At 43.1% G+C, this 21,181-nt stretch overlaps 1 protein-coding gene across 4 annotated transcripts in view; it reads right to left on the bottom strand.

Moving 5' to 3' along the window:
* Nucleotides 1-4,241: 4,241 nt before the first annotated feature.
* LOC130293462 (immunoglobulin superfamily member 1-like) overlaps nt 4,242-21,181 on the bottom strand; it is a 99,412-nt gene continuing 82,472 nt past the window's right edge. For all 4 annotated transcript variants that reach the window (XM_056542158.1, XM_056542161.1, XM_056542160.1 and 1 more), the window contains 4 exons: nt 10,558-10,824; nt 9,386-9,552; nt 6,988-7,101; nt 4,242-5,085 (listed from right to left, as the gene is read on the bottom strand). In XM_056542158.1, the coding sequence (XP_056398133.1) occupies nt 4,963-5,085; nt 6,988-7,101; nt 9,386-9,552; nt 10,558-10,824 (671 nt within the window). In that variant the 3' untranslated portion in view covers nt 4,242-4,962. The remainder of the gene's footprint in view (nt 5,086-6,987; nt 7,102-9,385; nt 9,553-10,557; nt 10,825-21,181) is intronic.

The raw sequence follows: 21,181 nt of genomic DNA, 5'->3' as shown, positions 1-21,181 counted from the left end.
TCCCAGGCCCGTCGCTACCGGACCGGCAAACCAAGCAATTGCTTGGGGCCCCGAGCTGGCTGGGGGGGCCTCGAGCAGAACCGGTGCTTGTAGCGACGGGGCACTTCGGGGGGCCCGAACATTTCAATTAAATTACCTTTTTGTAGGGCATGGGCCCCTTAAGAAACAAAGCAGGGCCGGCAGCGGACAGGTCAGGGGCTGATGGGAGTAGAGACATCACATGCCCCGCGCAGGCACGCACGTCTACGCCAATCACCTGACCTGTCCCTGCTTATGTCCCCACGCGAACCTCCAGCATCCTCCGTGCAGTGACAGGAGCAGCAGCAGACTCACGCCGCTGCAACGATCCCCGGCAGGGTAAGTAAACTGGCACGGGGGGTCCGGGGGGGGGGGGTATTATATGGTGGTTAGGGGACAGCAATGGTGATGAGAGGTGTGTTTGTGTGTGTGTGTGTGTGGGGGGGGGGGGGGGATTATGGGGGTCATGAGAGATGCAGGGGTGTTATGGGGGTCATGAGAGATGCAGTGGTGTTATGGGGTCATGAGAGATGCAGGGGTGTTATGGGGTCATGAGAGATGCAGGGGTGTTATGGGGGTCATGAGAGATGCAGGGGTGTTATGAGGGTCATGAGAGGTGCAGGGGTGTTGTGGGGGTCATGAGAGATGCAGGGGTGTTATGGGGTCATGAGAGATGCAGGGGTGTTATGGGGTCATGAGAGATGCAGGGGTGTTATGGGGGTCATGAGAGATGCAGGGGTGTTATGAGGGTCATGAGAGGTGCAGGGGTGTTATGGGGGTCATGAGAGATGCAGGGGTGTTATGGTGGTCATGAGAGATGCAGGGGGGGTGTTATGGGGTCATGAGAGATGCAGGGGGTGTTATGGGGGTCATGAGAGATGCAGAGGGGGTGTTATAGGGGTCATGAGAGATGCAGGGGGGGTGTTATGGGGGTGATGAGAGATGCAGGGGGGTGTTATGGGGGTGATGAGAGGTGCAGGGGGGGTATTATGGGGGTGATGAGAGGTGCAGGGGGGTGTTATGGGGGTGATTAGAGATGCAGGGGTGTTATTGGGGTGATAAGAGGTGCAGGGTGGGGTGTTATGGGGGTCATGAGAGATGCAGGGGGGTGTTATGGGGGTGATGAGAGGTGCAGGGGGTGTTATGGGGTGATTAGAGGTGCAAGGGGGTGTTATGGGGGTGATGAGAGGTGCAGGGGGGGTGTTGTGGGGGGGTGATGAGAGGTGCAGGGGGGTGTTATGGGGTGATGAGAGATGCAGGGGGGGTGTTATGGGGGTGATGAGAGGTGCCCCCCTGCACCTCTCCTCATCACCCCCCCCCCATAACCCCCCCCCCACCTGGTTATAATAGTGATGAGGAGAGGTGGGGGAGGAGTTATAGTAATGATGAGGAGAGGTTTGGCGGGGGGTTATGGGGGTGATGAGGACACAGAGGATAAGAGGGGGTGTATATGTATATATGATGTGTATGCATGTGTGGCAGTATTATATTCAGGGTACAGTGTGTGGCAGCATTATGTTCAGGGTACAGTGTGTGGCAGGATTATATTTAGTGGGTACAGTGTGGGGCAGCATTATATTCAGGTTACAGTGTGTGGCAGTATTGTATTCAGTGGATACGGTGTGGAGCAGCATTATATTCAGGGTACAGTGTGTGGCAGCATTATGTTCAGGGTACAGTGTGTGGCAGAATTATATTTAGTGGGTACAGTGTATAGCAGTATTTTATTCAGGGTACAGTGTATGGCAGTATTATATTCAGGGTATAATGTGGGGCAGTATTTTAATATAGGGTACAGTGTGGGGCAGTATTTTATTTATGATACAGTGTGGGGCAGTATTATATTTAGGGTACAGTGTATAGCAGTATTATATTTAGGGTACAGTGTATAGCAGTATTATATTTAGGGTACAGTGTATAGCAGTATTATATTTAGTGGGTACAGTGAATAGCAGAATTATATTTAGTGGGTACAGTGTATGGCAGTATTATATTTAGTAGGTACTGTGTAAAGCAGTATTATATTCAGGGTACAGTGTGGGGCAGTATTATATTCAGGGTACAGTGTGTGGCAGGATTATAGTCAGGGTACAGTGTATAGCAGTATTATATTCAGGGTACAGTGTGGGCAGGATTATATTTAGGGTTCCCTTTCTGGCAAGGTTATAATGATTACTGTCTTCATGCAGAGGATGAGGATCTGCTGACAAAGTGAGGAGCCAATGATGTCTGGATGTCAGACTCTGCAGAGAAGATGGAGCTGGAGGAAGACCTGGTCACTGGACCAGATGAAGAAGAAAAGATTACAGAGAAGATATCACTCAAGTCAGAAGACGTCACTCAGGTCACTGATATCATTGTGTATTCTCCTGATTGTCCCATCAAAGCTGGAGTCACTTGTAAGTTCTGCTGTGATGATGGGTAAAACTGTGTCCAATCTGTGTTTCTCCAGCTGTTACAAAACTACAACTCCCATTGCCAGAGGCTCTTCAGACATGATGGGAGTTTTAGCTTTCCAAAAGCTGGAGAACCACTTTAACTGAGGTGTTCGGTGGGGGTCTCAGCAGTCAGACCCCCCACCAAAAAAAAGGGGGGGGTCTGGACAGGGGGTATGGGTAGGGAACACTGCTGCATCTAATGTGGGGGGGACACTGCTGCACCTAATGTGGGGGGAACACTGCCTACCTATTATGGGGGGAACTCTGCTGCACCTAATGTGGGGAGAACACTGCTGCACCTAATGTGCATCGTATCGACGTTCACTCACGTTGCACTCCCAGAATTCAAGGGCCGGCGTTACTATGTCCTGACGGCGGCCCTAGAGCGTGACGTGCGTGAACATCAAGGGGGGGGGGGCTCCATGTTCATTTTGCTTGGGGCCCCCAAATTCCTTCAAACGGCCCTGACCCTCCCTCCTGCTGCGCCTCCTGTCACCCTCCCTCCTGCTGCATCATATTACACTGCTGTCACCCTCTCCAAAATTATGAAAAAAGTTAAAAAAAAGTAAAAAAAATAAAATAACCCTCCCCCAATAAAAATTTAAATCACCACCTTTTCCCTTTAAAAAAATAATACATAGACACAAAAAAATAATAATACATAAACACTGAATGTGGGCCGAATCAATGCACATGTCACTACCTGCAATAAAGGATTGACCCAATGAACTGTCCCAGCTGACTGTCAGGCAAATGTGGACCAAACCAATGCACCGCCACTACCTTCAATAATGGATCAATCCAAATAAGCAGTACATAAGCTTATATCTAGAACATATGAAATCATCCCCTTCTGGTTGACCAATTTCAGGCAAATTCAATAGGGTTGTGTATCCACCCCTAATAGGTGATGGGGGAAGTGTCACTGCAGTTTTTGAAGCAATTTTTTCCAAAAAGCACTCTGTGTGAAACCAGCCTCAATGAGTTGGGTGTTTATTACCAAAAATTGTAGTTTTAGCAGCACTGACATCACCCGCACTAACTGTCCCTGACACAACTATGTAGCTGTCCTCGAAGGTGTCAACAGAGGTTGACCTCATCCTTCCCTTTTCTATGAGAAAGGGAGGGATGACGTAATAACCCAAATTTAACCTGTTATATATACTGTCCAACACCACTGAGCGCCCAACAGATGGGGACTTTTTCCCTTACACAGCCTGTCAAGTCATAAAAATATGTATATTGTTTGATATTTTGTAAATGCTATGAATAGTTCTGGTTAGTATAGTAGAATTTCCAGTATTATAAAATAATCCATGCAGTAAAGTGATGATCTAAAACTACAGATACTCTATAGCAGGGATAGACTGAGTAATCTGGGCCCCTGCGTGTTGAAGTTCATGGCCCCTAAGACTATAGCCAGGGTACATTCGATTACAGTTAATATCATATTATGTTATTGGAGACACTTATCTATATAGTGTAATGATGCTCTTCATCTGTATATCAAGAGCATATTATTGTTCTTTGAGACATATATAAAGTCTCTTTTGATCTAGGCGTACATTTACATATGGCAGTCACATCATGGTTTTTCCACTTGGTTTCTGCTGTATAAATCTGAGCCACTTAAGGGGCTTTCCCAAATGTGGATGGATTTTAGACTCTTATTTTTTGTTTTTTGTTTTAACGAATATAACTGAAAATCTTTAATATGTACTTAAAAAAGATTGTTTCCACATCCATTGAAGATGTTATATCACATGACCATGGCTGCCAGCCAATGATAGCACAAACCAGGCTTTACCATTTCCTCCCCATGTGAAAAATGTTCAAACAACTTTGTAACCAAGTTGTGATGTGGTTGTGGCAATTAAAATGCAACTTATAGGTAGGGGTGTTGTTAGGGTCCTAAAACATCTGGGGCCCAGGCCCCCTGCATAGTCTAGCTTGGACTTGACATTAATAAAGGAATTGTTTGAGCTCTACGGATGGTGAGTGCCATCACTTCAGATATTTTTCTCCATGTGGAATTATTACTTATAACAGAGCACCACTGTCATCCAATTGGATGTTATCTATATAGAGTTTCCGTTATCTGTCCAGACAAATAAGCTTTGCTAAACGGAATTTGTGCAGAATTGTGGAAATTCTGCCATGTGGACATACCCATGGAGAGGAATACAGATACTGTTAGGAAAGGTTATGATTGTCCAGACGACCTCCACAATGGAGATTAGGATTTATATATTAGTGGTCTTGGTGATACTGACACCATAGAGAGTATACAATGTAGTATGGGATATAATATACAGTAAGTATATGCAGATTCTATATTTTACAGACATCAGAGAAGCCACACACCTGAAATACAGATTTTTGTTAGTTCATACAGATAAAGCCACTGGAGAGTTTGTAATTGTCCTTAGACTTCAGTTACATATTCTGGGAACCATAACCCTTCATTTCTTCTTGAAGCTGAAGTGACTTGTGTCTCGGGAAACAATTACAGGCAGGTTTTCTGCTCGTCAGCATCGATCACCTTATTTATCGTAGCATAGACTGTAGTGGTTGGTGGGGTCAGGTCCAAGCTTTTTTCTAATGAATCAGAATTCTCTATCGGCATAACCTGTATGTGAAGGGGAAATTATCAGTGACATGCAACACAATTTTCTGCTATGTACAGGCATGTTCCTGGCATAGTTTACAAAGGGGCGCTCATGTCCACAGGGAGGGCCTGGAAAATGCTTATTAGCTGAGCAGTGCCCTGAACTTCAGCCATGTCCTGCCCACTACAAACAGCAGGGAGAGAAAGAGAAAGCACCGTCCTTTGTTCTCTCTCTCTCTCTCTTTCCCTGCCTGCTTGACAGCTGCTGTGGCTGGTTGCAAACAGTGAAGCCATAAAGCGGCGTAATTACGAGTGTCCAATCGTGTCAAAATGGCCAACAGAAGTCCTCACCGACCTCCTGGCTAGCTCCAGTGATCTTCTCCTCTGGTCTGCAGACCAGAGAAGTAGATTGCCAATATTACTGATCAGAGCTATACCTATGCATTGCACTGAACAGTAATAGCAATCTATTGACTGCTACAAATAGTCCCCTGTGAGGATATAAAAAATGTAAAGTTAAAACAACAAAAAAAAGTTTTAATGTGAATAAGCTTAAAGGGGTACTCCGGTGGAAAACTTTTTTTTTTAAATCAACTAGTGCCAGAAAGTTAAACAGATGTGTAAATTACTTCTATTAAAAAATCTTAATCCTTCCAGTACTTATTAGCTTCTGAATACTACAGAGGAAATTATTTTATTTTTGGAACACAGTGATCTCTGCTGACATCATGACCACAGTGCTCTCTGCTGACATCTCTGTCCATTTTAGGAACTGTCCAGAGAAGCATATGTTTGCTATGGGGATTTTCTCCTACACTGGACAGTTCTTAAAATGGACAGAGATGTCAGCAGAGAGCACTGTGGTTATGATGTCAGCAGAGAGCTCTGTGTTCCAAAAAGAAAACAATTTTCTCTCTAGTGTTCAGCAGCTAATAAGTACTGGAAGGATTAAGATTTTTTAATAGAAGTAATTTACAAATCTGTTTAACTTTCTGGCACCAGTTGATACTCCACCGGAGTACCCCTTTAAATAAAAGTTTTAATCCCCTTTTTCCCATTTTATATAAAAAAAACAACATATTTGGTATCATCGCATGCATACAATCAGATGGTAACAAAAATGGAATTACAATCAGAAAGAATCTACGGACCAACAAGAAACTATTCATCGAACCATGTGTGTTGCCATAACCCTACATACCCAACTCGTCCCCTGATAAAGTATCCTTGTGTCCATATATATTTTAATGTGGGTTTTCTCATTTAAATATGTGAATATTTAATAAAGGCATATCCAGCTGTATTGTGCACTTTTTTCAAAACTCTTTTTGATATATGGTATACCGTTTATAAATGTGGTCTGTATACAATGTTATGTATGGCACATGTGCTATGTGAATGAGTGGACATGGCATGTTGAATATATATTTGTTTAAACAGAATGTGTATGTACACGATGTATGTATGATGTACGTATAATGTATATGAGTCAATATAAAGTATGTGTTAGACGCTTATTCACCTGTATATACATGTGTCTGTTGTATTCATATGAAGGTAAGGATGGTGAGTGTGTGCATTGCTGATGAGTTTATATGTGTGTGGATTGTGCATTTATTTGTATATACGCCATGTATATGATACTTATACAGTTTGTGTCTGTGCTGGGGAACTGTCCACAGATAATCTTAATATACATGGTCAACCACAAATTATGACACACCAATGGGTGTTACAGGAGGGTGCGAGCCACCTTTAGATGATGCACCCTGAGCCCCCCGAAAACATTTCTGCAGATGCCAATGATTGCTAGGTAGTTGCAATCATGTAAGGATTGTGAATTGACAAGTATATACATCACCTATGTAAAAAATGTATTCACACATATTAAACTTCCATACACTCCCCATAAGTGACCCATACCTCTACCATTACCTCCTTAGCTTCCTTTTCATCACATGATTTCTCCCTGCAATCTGTTTGTACTGTCAATGCAGTGGAATTCTCCTGCGTATCTTCAATCTTCATAACCTCCATCTGAAAGCATACATATTCATATTTTATAGCTGCACCACAGGTATGATCAAAGGGGGTCTTCACATACCTCAGCTAGATGTTACCTCGTATCAGGAGTATTTATAAGGGTGCGAAGAATGAGATCACACACATGGACCTTGGTGTCTTCAGGGTCCCTATGCTCCATAAAAGTATGACTAGTACTATATGTGACACATGATAGTTGAGAGCCTATTACCAAATGTATGCCTGTGGCTGGTTATGAATGGGCTTTATTTGTAATCCATGTAATATTTTCAATTTTTTTTTACATCATTATTTTTTATACATTTTTCCCATTCCTTGCTAACCTAATATAATCCCAAGGACATGTGTCTCCTGCCGTTTATGGATTCTACATATAACCATTGGTCTACATGCACTACCAGATTATCCTGTTGATAAACACTAAGGCCTCATCCACACTACAGAATCTCCACCCCGAATTCCATCTGGAGTGGGAGCAATGGCAAAACAAGCCAGCGTTAGAATTTCACTCGATAAATCTGTAGAGTGAATGGACTCTTATTAGAATGGAGTGAACAGTCCTGAGGATGGTCTCTACATCCATATGATTAACTTACATCAGTGACCTGGCATGAACTAGTGCTGGCAAAGTGTTCCCCATGGGAGGGCGCCACTATAAATGCAGAATTGTTTGAGAACACTCTTATAAGTTGTGACCTTTTTATACAAGTAAAAACTCCCACAATCCTATGCAGGTTTCATTATAAGTCTAGGGGTCACATTATGTATTTTCTCCCTTTGTTAAATTATGCTGCACTCTTTTCTTCACTACACAATGGGGGAGATTTATCAAAGGATTTAGACTGGTTTTTCCCATGTAAATTTGCCGCACAGAAAGTCGAAGTCTAAATATGTGTGACTTTTTTGCGACTTTTACTTTAGAGGATTTTTAGAACACGATGCATTCTAGTCTATTTTAGATTTAAAATGCATTGGTGCTGAATTTATCAAAAGCGACTTTTCAGCGACAAGTCGCATCGGCTGAAAGTATGTTGAAATGTCAGACCATGTTGGAGCAGGTTTAAATACAGTCTGAAGCATAGATCCCGAAGTCCGTGTGCAGAATTTATCAAGAGCCACGTGACCTTTGATAAATTAGGTGAACAAAAGATCAGCCCAGTTTTGTCTCCCCCATTGTGTCTCAGGTTTGGCCCTGAATTAGTCCAGTCAGTTTTGGAAGAGTTACCGTATGATCCTCCATGTTGTTTCCTTGGTTGCAGGATGATGTGTCCATATCAAATCATGTACAAAGAACACTTGGCACTCTACTTGGTGAAAATAAGTTTACATTTTTATTGTCAATCCAAAAAAGTGACATTTTGGTCAAGAGACCTTCTTCAGACCAGATTGCTGCGGAGGAAGATGGACATGGAAAATAAAATGCTCAGATACCGTGCTGAAGGTATTCTACTAATGGGTGACCTATAGTCTTGGTTTACAACCACAACTAATACAGCTGGGACTATAGGCTGCCCTTTCCTATATACCTTCATCACTGTATCTGACTTTTTTCTTTTCCATGTCCATCTTCCTCTGCTGCAATTCAGTCCGAGGAAGGTATCTTGACCGTCACGTTTTTGGATTGCAAATAAAAATGTAAACTTCTTTTCACCAAGTAGAGTGCCAAATGATTTGATAGGGATTGGGATCCTACTTGTGCACCTACACAACAGAGAAGTGCCATATCTCTACTACTGTATCCATATTATGCCCATGTCACCATTATAGCCAATCATTGGCTTCAGGGGGATGTGGCATAACGTACCAGTATACAGAGTTCAACAGATTCCCCCACAGAATGCATGTCATATTGATCTGGATTATCTAAAGTCTCCAGGCCTCGTCTGACATATGTTTAAGCAGAAAAATCGAGGTGTTTTCTCAATAAACAAGTTACCCCCAATATGATTCTGCAGTCTAACAACCTATTAAAAAGTTAAGCAAGTGCTTCATAAGTAAGGTACTCCTCCTGAACGCTAAATTTTTACATTGTATTTATGTGAGACAAAAGCCAAAAATCTCCCTTCATACAGTACATGGTTGGACACCAACATAAAGCACTAAGAAGGTTCAGCGCATATAAATTTATACAAGCACCAATTAAATCAACAAAAATTGTTAAAATCTCTCTGAGCTCCCCCTAGAGGTGGTTTCTGAAATTTGCAGTGACTTTTGCAAGGAAAACAGGGGGAAAAAGTATACATAAACATGAAAACTGAAATAAAACATTGAGATTTACCATAGTATAGTCAGACTCTACTGCCAGGTTTTTCCGGTGGGCTGGTAGTCTGGGAGGACGGGATTTTCTTCCCCGAGAACTTTTAAAATGTTTCACAACAATAGCCGTCATGAGAACTAGGATTAATATTGATAGTAGGATTCGGATAATATTTAACGTCGTATAGTCTTCATGATATGGAAACAAGAAAGATTTATCGATTATCATGCAGCAGATGAACAAGTGCCCCCTAATACTTTATCATCAAAGTCTCTGCACAATATTAACAAATCTACTACTACTACTAAAAAAATAGCCAAGTATGAATAGTTATTAAAGGGTTATTCCCAACCACATGAGTTATCCCTACTCCACAGGATAGAGGATAGCAAGCTGATCTTGGGGGACCCAGCGGTCAGATTCTCTTCCCTATCCCAGTGTTTCCCAACCAGGAGCCTCCAGCTGTGGCAAAACTACAACCCCAAGCATTTTCAGACAGCTTTCAGGATGCTAGGCATGCTAGGAATTGATGAGATGTGACAAATAAGCAGTAATAGGGGACAATTTATAGTAATCATTAGATTGCTAATACTATTCACTGTTATGCATAGGCATAGCCCTGATCAATATAATTGGTGATCTACTTCTCTGCTTTGGTAGGAGGCAGACCAGAGAGGAGGATCTCCAGAGAGCGGCCGAAGCTCCACTCACCTTTCTCTGCCGTCCTCAGGGGATCCTCCATCTTGGCTCATCGTATACCTGCAGTGGTACTGTAGGTGGTCCAATAAGCTGCACATAGTGCCCGCAATGCTTCAGATGCCATGATCAGTATTGATCATTCATGTCCGCCATTACCAGGACCCGCAATGCATGAAGAGAGTGCAGCTCTGTGCTCCCTTCATGTACAGGACACAAATGTACATCCTGGTGCGCGAAGTACATTCATGTCCAATGTTCTATGGCTAATACTGGACATCACCCATCATTAACCCTTTAGACAGCATGATTAAAGTTTATTGGGACATCTAAAAATAACTTGTGGTTAAAGCAAACGCATCTTGCTGACTGGTTCCCTTTAAAGGGGTACTCCGCCCCTAGACCATCTACCATGCAGCACTTAGGATAGGGGATAAGATGTCTAGGGGCGGAGTACCCCTTTAAGCATTAGTAATAAAGAATTCATACATTCTTACCTATAAGATCAATACTCAGTGGAGAGCTTAAATCTGACTGGATCTGAAACTTTGTATACCAACAAGAATACAACCCAGCATGCTCCTTTTTTGCATTGTGTATAACATAGATCAAGGGATTGTTGTCATTTTCTTCTATTACAGCATCACCCTTGAAAAGGGTAAAAACGATGTTTGGATATGGAGAAGTGCACATTATAGTGACATTCTGTCCCGGATAGACAGTGCTCTGTGGTTCAGCAGTGATTGTTGGTGGAGGGAACATTGCTGTATAAAATGACATAAACATTATAAGACATTAAATGTATATTGTACACAAACCTACTATTGCCATAGACCTAATCTAGTAGGATATTTATTGCTTTGTCTCTGTTAATGTGAAAAGTTGAAGTTGAAGCTTTGTCTTGTGTCCATCTAAATGACTAGGTAACTTTTATGGCAGGGTCAGCCATATATAGGCCCTGGAGCCTGAGGGCTCAACACAGGGGATCTTGTAATAATATCACAGTATCCAGGCTGTTTTGGTTAGTTCAGGGATGGGAAATGAGTTCCTCAATTCCCTGTGTCTTTCTTGGGACCAATGAACAACAGGGAACCAGATTTTAAAGAGACAGTGTCACCTACATTTTATTTCTGGTTAGAGAAATATACCGAAACATGTTCTTTTTTCTAATCTGTTTCTATTTTCTAATTGTAAATGTTATTATTAATTTTTTTTATACACGATTATGGGGGCAGCCATATTGCCTGAACTTCTGTTCTTCTCTGTTAACAGCATTTAGAGAAATGCCTTACTGCAGCTACATAGACAGAGGAGAGAAAACACAGGAGCAGAACCCTATTGACTTCAATGGAAGTGTTTTCCAGGCATGCTGTGTGACCTGTGCAGAGGTCATTGTGTAGGGTGGGGGGCGAGAGATGTGACTATCATGTACTGTAAATAGCTCACTCCTGTCTTATCTATCTACTGGTGTCACCTTTTACTGTACTCCTGTAAGTGATGATAAAAAGGAGACTGCTGGGAAAACATCTGAACAGAACAAAAAGTCTCAGAACTAAATATTAAGCCTAGTGGCCAGATTGAAAATGGCAATATTTTAGTATTACTATTTTAAAATATAGATAGTAAAATAGAAAATTTGAAAAATAAAACATGTATAATAACTCATTTAACCCCTTAAAGACCACAGATGTATATTTACTTCCATGGCTAGCTCCTGTTATGTGAAGCGCGCTCAGGAGCTGAGCGCGCCTCATACCTGTTGGGTCCCGGCTGCTATCAGCAACCAGGACCTGCGGCTAATATCGGACTCCGTTATAAACCCTTTAGATGCCACAATCAAAGTTGATCGCGGTGTCTAAAACTGGAAAAAACACTTGCCGGTTAGCTCAGCGGGCTGTTCGGGACCGCAGAAGGGTGCTTACCTTCTTCCTCACTGTAGGCTGGAGCAGCATAAAACTGATCAATTCTTTGCTATGTCATAGCATTGACCAATGTATGCAATCAAAGAATTGCATGTAATAGTCCCTAACAAAAAGTGTAAAAAAAAAGTAAGAAAATAAAGTTAATAAATGTGATTTACCCCCTTCAGTAATAAAAGTTTGAATCACCCCCTTTTTCCCATTTGAAAAAAAAATATGTAAACAAAAATAAAAATATGTGGTATGGCCGCATGCGTAAATGTCCAAACTATAAAAAATATAATGTTAATGAAACCGCATGGTCAATGGCGGATACATAAAAAAAAAACCAAAATTGCGTATGAAACAAAAACGAACAAAAATCCCATCAAAAGAAAAATGGTACCTATATAAACTGCAGATCACGGTGGAAAAAATTAGCCATCAAAAATCCCTTTATATGGAAAAATTTAAAAGTTATAGGGATCATAAGATGACAATTTTACAAATACAAATTTTAGTGTATATAGTTATAATTTTTTAAAGTTGTAAAATAAAATAAAACCTATATAAATTAGGTATCCTTGTAGAATAAAGATAGGGTAGGGTGTCTTTGTTACCGAAAAGTGCACTGCGTAAAATCATAAGCACCAAAACATGACAAAATGGCTTTTTTTTGTTTTGCTTTTTTTTTGCCCCACAAACATTATTTTTTGGTTTCGCCGTAACTTTTGTGGTGAAATGATTGACGTAATTACAAAGTACAATTGGTGGCATAAAAAAAAGACCTCATATGGGTCTGTAGGTGGAAAATTTAAAGTGTTTTTATTTTTAGAAGGTGAGGTGGAAAATACGAAAGTGCAAAAATGAAAAATAAAAAACCTGTGGTCTTTAAGGGGTTAAAGAATATATCATTTTCTGGTGACCCATTTTCTTCAATGTGATTCTGCTGCACTATTCACATGGCAGAATTTCTGCCCCAGATGTTTCTGCTGCAGAAATACTGGTTCTCGGCATCTGCAGAAAGACTAGACAAGTCTATTCTTTATTTATATATTTATTTATATAGCGTCTACAGATTCTGCAGCGCTTACAATTATGGGGTACAAACAAAGTCAAGTATCAGACATAAAATTACACAATAACTATTCAAACAAGAGGTGTGGGGATATATTGAGGATATGTTGGGGATATGTTGGGGATATGTTGGGGATATGTTGGGGATATGTTGGGGATATGTTGGGGATATGTTGAGGCCAATTAGAGACTGTTATAGGCTTGTCTGAAGAGATGTGTTTTTAGGCCACGTTTGAAACTATGGATGTTGTTGTTGAGTCTGAGGGATTGAGGGAAAGCATTCCAGAGAACCGGTGCAGCACGAGTGAAGTCTTGGAGACGGGAGTGAGAAGTTTGGATTATAGAAGATGTTAGTGTGAGGTCATTAGCAGATCGGAGAGAACGTGTAGGATGGTAGACAGAGATGAGAGAGGAGATGTAGGGAGGTGCAGCATTGTGGAGAGCTTTGTGTGTGAGACTGAGGATTTTGTACTGTATTCTGGACTGAATTGGTAACCAGTGTAGTTTCTACAGAGTCTGCAAGGAAATGCATTGCTGCCTATAGTGGGGGAAAAAATTTAGTCACCTACCAATTGTGCAGGTTCTCCCACTTAAAAAGATGAGAGAGGCCTGTCATTTTCATCATAGGTATACTTCAACTATGAAAGACAGAATGGGGGGGAAAAATACATGAAATCAAATTGTAGGATTTCTAATGAATTAATTGGAAAATTCCTCAGTGAAATAAGTATTTGGTCACCTACAAACAAGCAAGATTTCTGGCACTCACAGAAGTGTAACTTCTTCTTTAAGAGTCTCCTCTGTCCTCCACTAGTTACCGGTATTAATGGCACCTGTTTGAACTTGTTATCAGCATAAAAGACCCCTGTCCACAATCTCAAACAGTCACACTCCAAACTCCACTATGGCCAAGACCAAAGAGCTGTCAAAGGACACCAGAAACAAAATTGTAGACCTGCACCAGGCTGGGAAGAGGGAATCTGCTATAGGCAAGCAGCTTGGTGTGAAGAAATCAACTGTGGGAGCAATCATTAGAATATGGAAGACATATAAGACCACTGATAATCTCCTATGATCTAAGGCTCCACGCAAAATCTCACCCTGTGGTGTCAAAATGATCACAAGAATGGTGAGCCAAAATACCAGAACTACACGGGGGACCTAGTGAATGACCTGCAGAGAGCTGGGACCAAAGTAACATAGGCTAACATCGGTAACACAATACGCCGCCAGGGACTCAAATCATGCAGTGCCAGACGTGTCCCCATGCTTAAACCAGTACATGTCCGGGCCCATCTCAACTTTGCTAGAGAGCATTTAGATGATCCAGAAGAGTATTGGGGGAATCTCATATGGTCAGATGAAACCAAAGTAGAACTTTTTGTTAAAAACTCAACTCGTCGTGTTTGGAGGAGAAAATGCTGAGTTGCATCCAAAGAACACCATACTTACTCTGCAAAGGCACCAGGACGACTGATTTGTGTAAAGAAAAGAATGAATGGGGCCATGTATCGTGAGATTTTGAGTGAAAACCTCCTTCCATCAGCAAGGGCATTGAAGATGAAACGTGTCTGGGTCTTTCAGCATGATAATGATCCCAAACACACCGCCTGGACTTCGTAAGAAGCATTTGAATTTCCTGGAGTGGCCTAGCCAGTCTCCAGATCTCAACCCCATAGAAAACCTTTAGAGGGAGTTGAAAGTCTGTGTTGCCCAGCGACAACCCCAAAACATCACTGCTCTAGAGGAGATCTTCATGGAGGAATGGGCCAAAAAACCAGCAACAGTGTGTGAAAACCTTGTGAAGACTTACAGAAAATGTTTGACCTCTGTCATTGGCAAGAAAGTATTGAGATGAACCTTTGTTAAGTATTTTGTTAAATACTTTTTTTCCACCATAATTTGCAAATAAATTCATTAAATATCAGACAATGTGATTTTATGGATTTTTTTTTCTCATTATGTCTCTCATAGTTGAGGTATACCTATGATGAACATTACAGGCCTCTCTCGTCTTTTTAAGTGGGAGAACTTGCACAATTGGTGGCTGACTAAATACTTTTTTCCCCACTGTATAAGATGGCATATTTCCAAGCGGTCCTAGCGCCCGCTGGACCAGGCAAATTTGTGTCTGCACGTGTTTTCTGTGGGGACATTCCGCACATTTTTCGCATGTGCAAACCTGGCCTCACTTGGGGTTAAGGCGAAGAGATCTTGCTGGCAGTTCCCTTTAAGCATTAGTAGTCACAATTAATTCATGCATTCTTACCTATAACATCAATCCTCAGTGCAGAGCTCAAACCCGAATGGCTTTCCAATATCCTATATTGACAAGAATAGAGCCCAGCATGTTCCTTTTTTGCATTGCGTATAACATGAATCAATGGATTGTTTCCTTTTTCTTCTATAACAGTATGACCCTTAAAAAGGGTAAAAATAATGTTTGTATATGTAGAAGTGCACATTATGGTGACATCCTGTCCCAGACGAACAATGCTCTGTGGTTCTGCAGTGATTGTTGGTGGGGGGAATATTGCTATATAAAATGACATAAACATTATATGACATTATCAACATATTTTACGCAAACCCACTATTACAATAGACTTCATCTTATAGAATATTAACTGCTTTGTTTCTGTTAGGCTATGTTCACACAGTATAATTTTTCCAGAATGTTCAGCTGGAAAATATCTGGCCAGACATTCTCTCCGCCGCAGGCGCTGATTCATCAGTCGGCTACAGGACTGCTCAAAATGCGCCATTTTCACAGATGAAAATGCATTGGTATATATTTCTTTCTGCGAAGGTCGAAATTTGAATTTCTGCATCACATATTTTCAGCATGTAAATTCTGGCACGTGCACGGTGCAGTACAATCCCATTGAAAACAATGGAACTCTGCTGCCAACAGAATTTCTGAACAGAAATTTGCAGCCAGATTCTGCTATGAAATTTCGCCATGTGAATGAAGCCTTAAAGAAGAAGTATCATGGGGAAACTTTATTATCCAAAGAATAGGGGATAAGTTTTAGATTAGGAGAGCCGTACGGCTATCTTCGGTTCTCCTGTAGAGATATATGGAGGGGGCGGGTCGGCCGCCACTTCATGCAGGGGTCGTGATGCACCACACCTGGGGAGATCGTGAGGGTTCCAGTACATGTCCGGGCCCATCTCAACTTTGCTAGAGAGCATTTAGATGATCCAGAAGAGTATTGGGGGAATCTCATATGGTCAGATGAAACCAAAGTAGAACTTTTTGTTAAAAACTCAACTCGTCGTGTTTGGAGGAGAAAATGCTGAGTTGCATCCAAAGAACACCATACTTACTCTGCAAAGGCACCAGGACGACTGATTTGTGTAAAGAAAGAATGAATGTGGCCAGGTATCGTGAGATTTTGAGTGAACACCTCCTTCCATCGGCAAGGGCATTGAAGATGAAACGTGGCTGGGTCTTTCAGCATGATAATGATCCCAAACACACCGCCTGGACTTCGTAAGAAGCATTTGAATTTCCTGGAGTGGCCTAGCCAGTCTCCAGACTTACAGAAAATGTTTGACCTCTGTCATTGGCAAGAAAGTATTGAGATGAACTTTTGTTAAGTATTTTGTTAAATACTTTTTTTCCACCATAATTTGCAAATAAATTCTTTAAATATCAGACAATGTGATTTGAGGGCTGGAAACAGAAGCAACATCTTCGGGTGGACTGGGAGATTTCCTGAAGTCAGGTGGAGAAGGTCTGGCTGGACATTAAACAGCAACGGGAGAGGTGCTGGTGCTAACTGGAGTGTCTAGTTGCGGTTGACTGGGTGGAGCAACCAGTGGTGGCTGCCTAGGTGGAGCAACAAGGGGCGGCTGGCTTGCAGCTGGACATGGCATACCCCAATACATGACAGGTTGGTGAGAGGAGAATAAAGGGACATCCATACTGGGATGAATTCCTTCTCCTGGTACATATTCCGTGGTTGGCTTGGCCGGAGGAGGTGATCAAGGCAAGTCTTCCTTCAAGCACACCTTTATTGTATTTCAGTGGAAAACTTGTGGCTCAAACCCTTCTTTCTGTATCTCATACACATCAGTATCGGGATAAGGAATTGCAGTAATAGTATAGGGTTCTGTTTCCCATAGAGAATCCAGTTTATGAGTTCTTGGGAATTTTCTGACCCAAACTTTGTCTCCCAGCTGCAAGGGTTGAGCCGAGGCATGCCAATTATACTCTTTTTGCTGTCGGCCTTGGGCTTTGCCCATTTTCTTCTCCACAATGTCTCGGGCTTCTTTGATCCTCCTGCGATGTTCAGAGACCCAGTCCTGCGAGACTTGAGGGGAATTATTGAAAGGGGTCTGTAGCCCAAAAGTTCTGTCCTTCGGCAATTGACCATGTCGGCCCATCATGAGAAAGAAGGGGTATACCCCATAGAACAGTCAATAGTGTTGTTGTAGATTTCCAATAACTCAGGCAGTAGTCGGGGCCACTCTTCATGTTTCAAGACAGAAGCTGCTAGGAGCATATGGATAAACACCTGGTTGATCCTTTCACAGAGCCCAGTTCCCTGAGGATGGTAAGCTGTTGTTCGGAGCTTCTTACAATCATGCAGCTGGCAGAGTTCCTGAAACAACTGAGCTTCGAAGGCAGTCCCTCGGTCAGTGAGGACTGCTTCGGGACATCCCAAGGGTTGGATCCAGTGGCTGTAGAAGAGTTGTGCTGCCGTCTTGGCGGTCAGATCCTTGACGGGAACAACAACCACCAACTTAGAGTAATGGTCCACCATGGTCAAGGCATAGCAATGGCCAGATCGAGTGGGGGTCAGCTTCACGTGGTCCAGGGCAACCATTTGATTAGGCCTCTCAGTATGGAAGGGTGCTCTCGCATCTTTTCAGGGGTTCCTGATGACATTCAGCAAACCATTTTTCGATGTCTCCTCGCATTCCTATCCAATAAAATCTTCGGCGAATAGTGGCCTCTGTCTTATGGATTCCGAAATGCCCCGTCTGGTCGTGATATGCATTCAGGACCATAGCTGCATCTCTTCTGGGGATTACAATTTGGTGCACCCGTTCTCCAGACTCCGGGTCCAGTGAGTTTCTGTATAGCAGCCCTTTATGGAGGAATAGGCGATTTTGCTGTCGCCACAACCGTTTCAGCTCAAAGTCCCCTTGCTGCTTGTGGAGTCGAGTGGGCACCTTCTTGTGGAGGCAGTAATCCAAGAGGTCCCCTATGACCCGACTTTCATCCTGCATAGTCTTCCATGTATATTGATCTTCAGGGACTTTCAGAGGTCTGGGTTCGTCCCCCTCTTGGGCAGTTAGAGCATTCTGACTCACACACCGTTGGTAGAAGGGTGGCATCTCCACATCTTCCCATACATCTTCCGCAGGGGGTTCTTCACCTGGGGCCATCTGGGAAAGAGCATCCACATTGACATTGGATTTTCCACTGCGGTACTTAATGCTGAAGTTATAATTGGCCAACCGGGAGGCCCAGCGCTGCTCAATAGCCCCCAACTTGGCAGTATTCAAGTGGGCTAAGGGATTGTTATCTGTATAGACCATGAAGGGGGTGGCCACTAGGTAATCCATGAATTTTTCAGTGATAGCCCAGACCAGGGCCAGGAGTTCCAACTTGAAAGAGCTTTAGTTGGTATCGTTCCTTTCCGCGCCTGAAGATGACGGCTGGCGTAGGCTATTACCCTCTCTTTACCATCTTGTAGCTGAGATAAGACGGCTCCCAGTCCTTCGAAACTGGCGTCGGTATACAAGCAGAATGGCTGACCGTAGTCAGGATAAGCCAAGATGGGAGGTTTTTTAAAGAAGGTACTTTAAAGCTCGGAAGGCAGTTTCTTGGTCTTCAGCCCACTGTATTGGCAGCCTCCCATTATAATTTTCCTTGGCAGTACCCCTCAGTAAGACAGTCAAGGGGCCAGCAATCTGTGCAAAGTGAGGGATGAAACATCGGTAGTAGGCGGCATATCCCAGGAAACTTTGGACATCTCACACTGTCTTGGGTGTAGGCCAGTCCCTCACAGCACTTATTTTCTCAGGGTCAGGTTGGACACCTTCGGCACTTACGACATGTTCTAGATAGTGAACTTGTGGCTTTAACAGGTGACACTTGGAAGGCTTGACTTTCCATGCCGTGCCGTATAAGAACCTGGAAAACTTCTTTCAGGTGGTCCAGATGTTCCTGATACGTCCGAGAACAAACAATAACGTCATCCAGGTATAGGAGGACACTTTGGAAGTTGAGATGCCCCAAACATAGTTCCATCAGGCGTTGAAAGGTGGCTGGTGCATTACAAAGCCCAAAGGGCATGCTTTTGAACTCGAAGAGTCCCATGGGGGTCACAAACGCCATCTTTTCCTTGTCCTCCTCAGCCATTGGTACTTGCCAGTACCCACTGGTCAGATCTAGCGTAGAGAAGTAAGCTGCAGACCTCAATGCGGTCATAGATTCTTCAATTCTGGGAAGAGGATAGGCATCCTTGTGGGTCACACTGTTTCCGGTAGTCTACACAAAAAAGGATAGTCCCATCCTTCTTTTTCACAAGAACCAAGGGAGCCGCCCAAGGACTTTGGCTTTCTTGAATTACATCAGCCTCCTTAATTTCCTCCAACATCTTCTTGATGGTCTGGTACATTGCAGGGGCCACCGGCCGATGTCTCTCCTTGATGGGGGGTCTGTTGCCCATAAGGATCCGATGCTGGATCATCGTGGTCCGGCTAAAGTCAGTGGGAAATTTGCTGAAGGCTTCATGATGTTGTTTGACCCCTTTCACTTGTTCCTCGGAGGTTTCTTCATCCCTAATTTGCAATTGAGTTGACCAGGGCTCCATAGGGTCCTTATCGGCTCCGAGTCGGGCAGTCTGCGTCTTGGAGATCACGTCCTTGGAGTCTAGGCGGTTCAGCTGGGCCACTGGAGTGTACTTGTGTAATCTCGCAGCTACTTCAGAGAGATTAACCAGTCTCACCGGAACTCTCCCGTTCCTGATGGTCACCAGACTCCTAGCTGCTCGCACCAGTGGGTAGTCCTCCAGCAGAGTAGGCTCCAAGAGTGCCTGATAGTCCTGATTCTTCACCGCAGGTCGGGCGTGACACCAGATGACAGTCTCTGTCTGTGGCTGTAGGGTAACAGCTCGCATGTCTTGGACTCTTACCAGACAGATCCTCCCCTGATGATTCACAAACTTCTGTTCAGCTCGAAGTATCTGGATGTGGTGTTGCGCGGCTCGCCGGCCTGGTGGTGACATGTGAGGGAGAGATGCATGCAGTGAAGCAACAATATCATCAAAACAATGCCTCATCACTCTAAACTCTGCCTCCCAGGCTCACATAATTTTTCAGGCCCCCAATACCTATAGAACACCCCTTGTGGTATCGTGGACACCTGCGAACCAGTATCTATTAAAGCCTGCAGTTTGATCCCCTCTACTACTACTTGTACGTAGGGGCAAGGAGCAACATACATTGACAGTCCCTTCTTGGTGCTGGCTGTTGCTGGACCTTCTTCCGTTACTCCTGGGGTGCGGTCCTCAACCCCAGGGGATTCCCGTTTAAAGCCCAGCATTGGCTCTTCCAGTGTCCTAGCTTTCCACAATGGCTACAGACAAACCTCTGATTACCAGGTGGCCTCACAGGAAGGGTGTCAGGTGGATTGGCAGGGCGGTGGTCAGGTTTTTAAGGTGGGAGAGGGGCAAGCCTAGGGGAATTGGACCGGCCTGCCATCTCTTTAAACGCCTTGGCTAACTGTTCAATGTTCTGTTTTAAATCCTGCAGATCAGCAGTCCATGAACTAGGGGATAGTGTTGCTCGCGAATATTCCCAATGCTAATTTTATTCGCAAATATCGCATATTTGTGAATTCACGAATATTCGCGAATATAGCACTATATATTCGTAATTACAAATATTATTATTTATTTTTTATTTTTTTTCACAGGACACATCTCAGAGATCACCCCTCTCTGCTTCCAGCTTGTGTGGTGTAAACAAGGCTCTAATACTACTGTGTGAGACTGGCGTGCGAATTTTTGCATATGCAAATTTTCGCATATGCTAATTTTTCTATATGCTAATTTTCGCATATGCGAAAATAAAACGCGAATATTACGAATATGCTAATTTAGCGAATATATGACGAATATTCATC

The sequence above is a fragment of the Hyla sarda genome, chromosome 10 (genome assembly GCF_029499605.1).
Source record: "Hyla sarda isolate aHylSar1 chromosome 10, aHylSar1.hap1, whole genome shotgun sequence".
Lineage (NCBI taxonomy): Eukaryota > Metazoa > Chordata > Amphibia > Anura > Hylidae > Hyla > Hyla sarda.
This window is presented reverse-complemented; position numbering and strand designations above follow the sequence as displayed.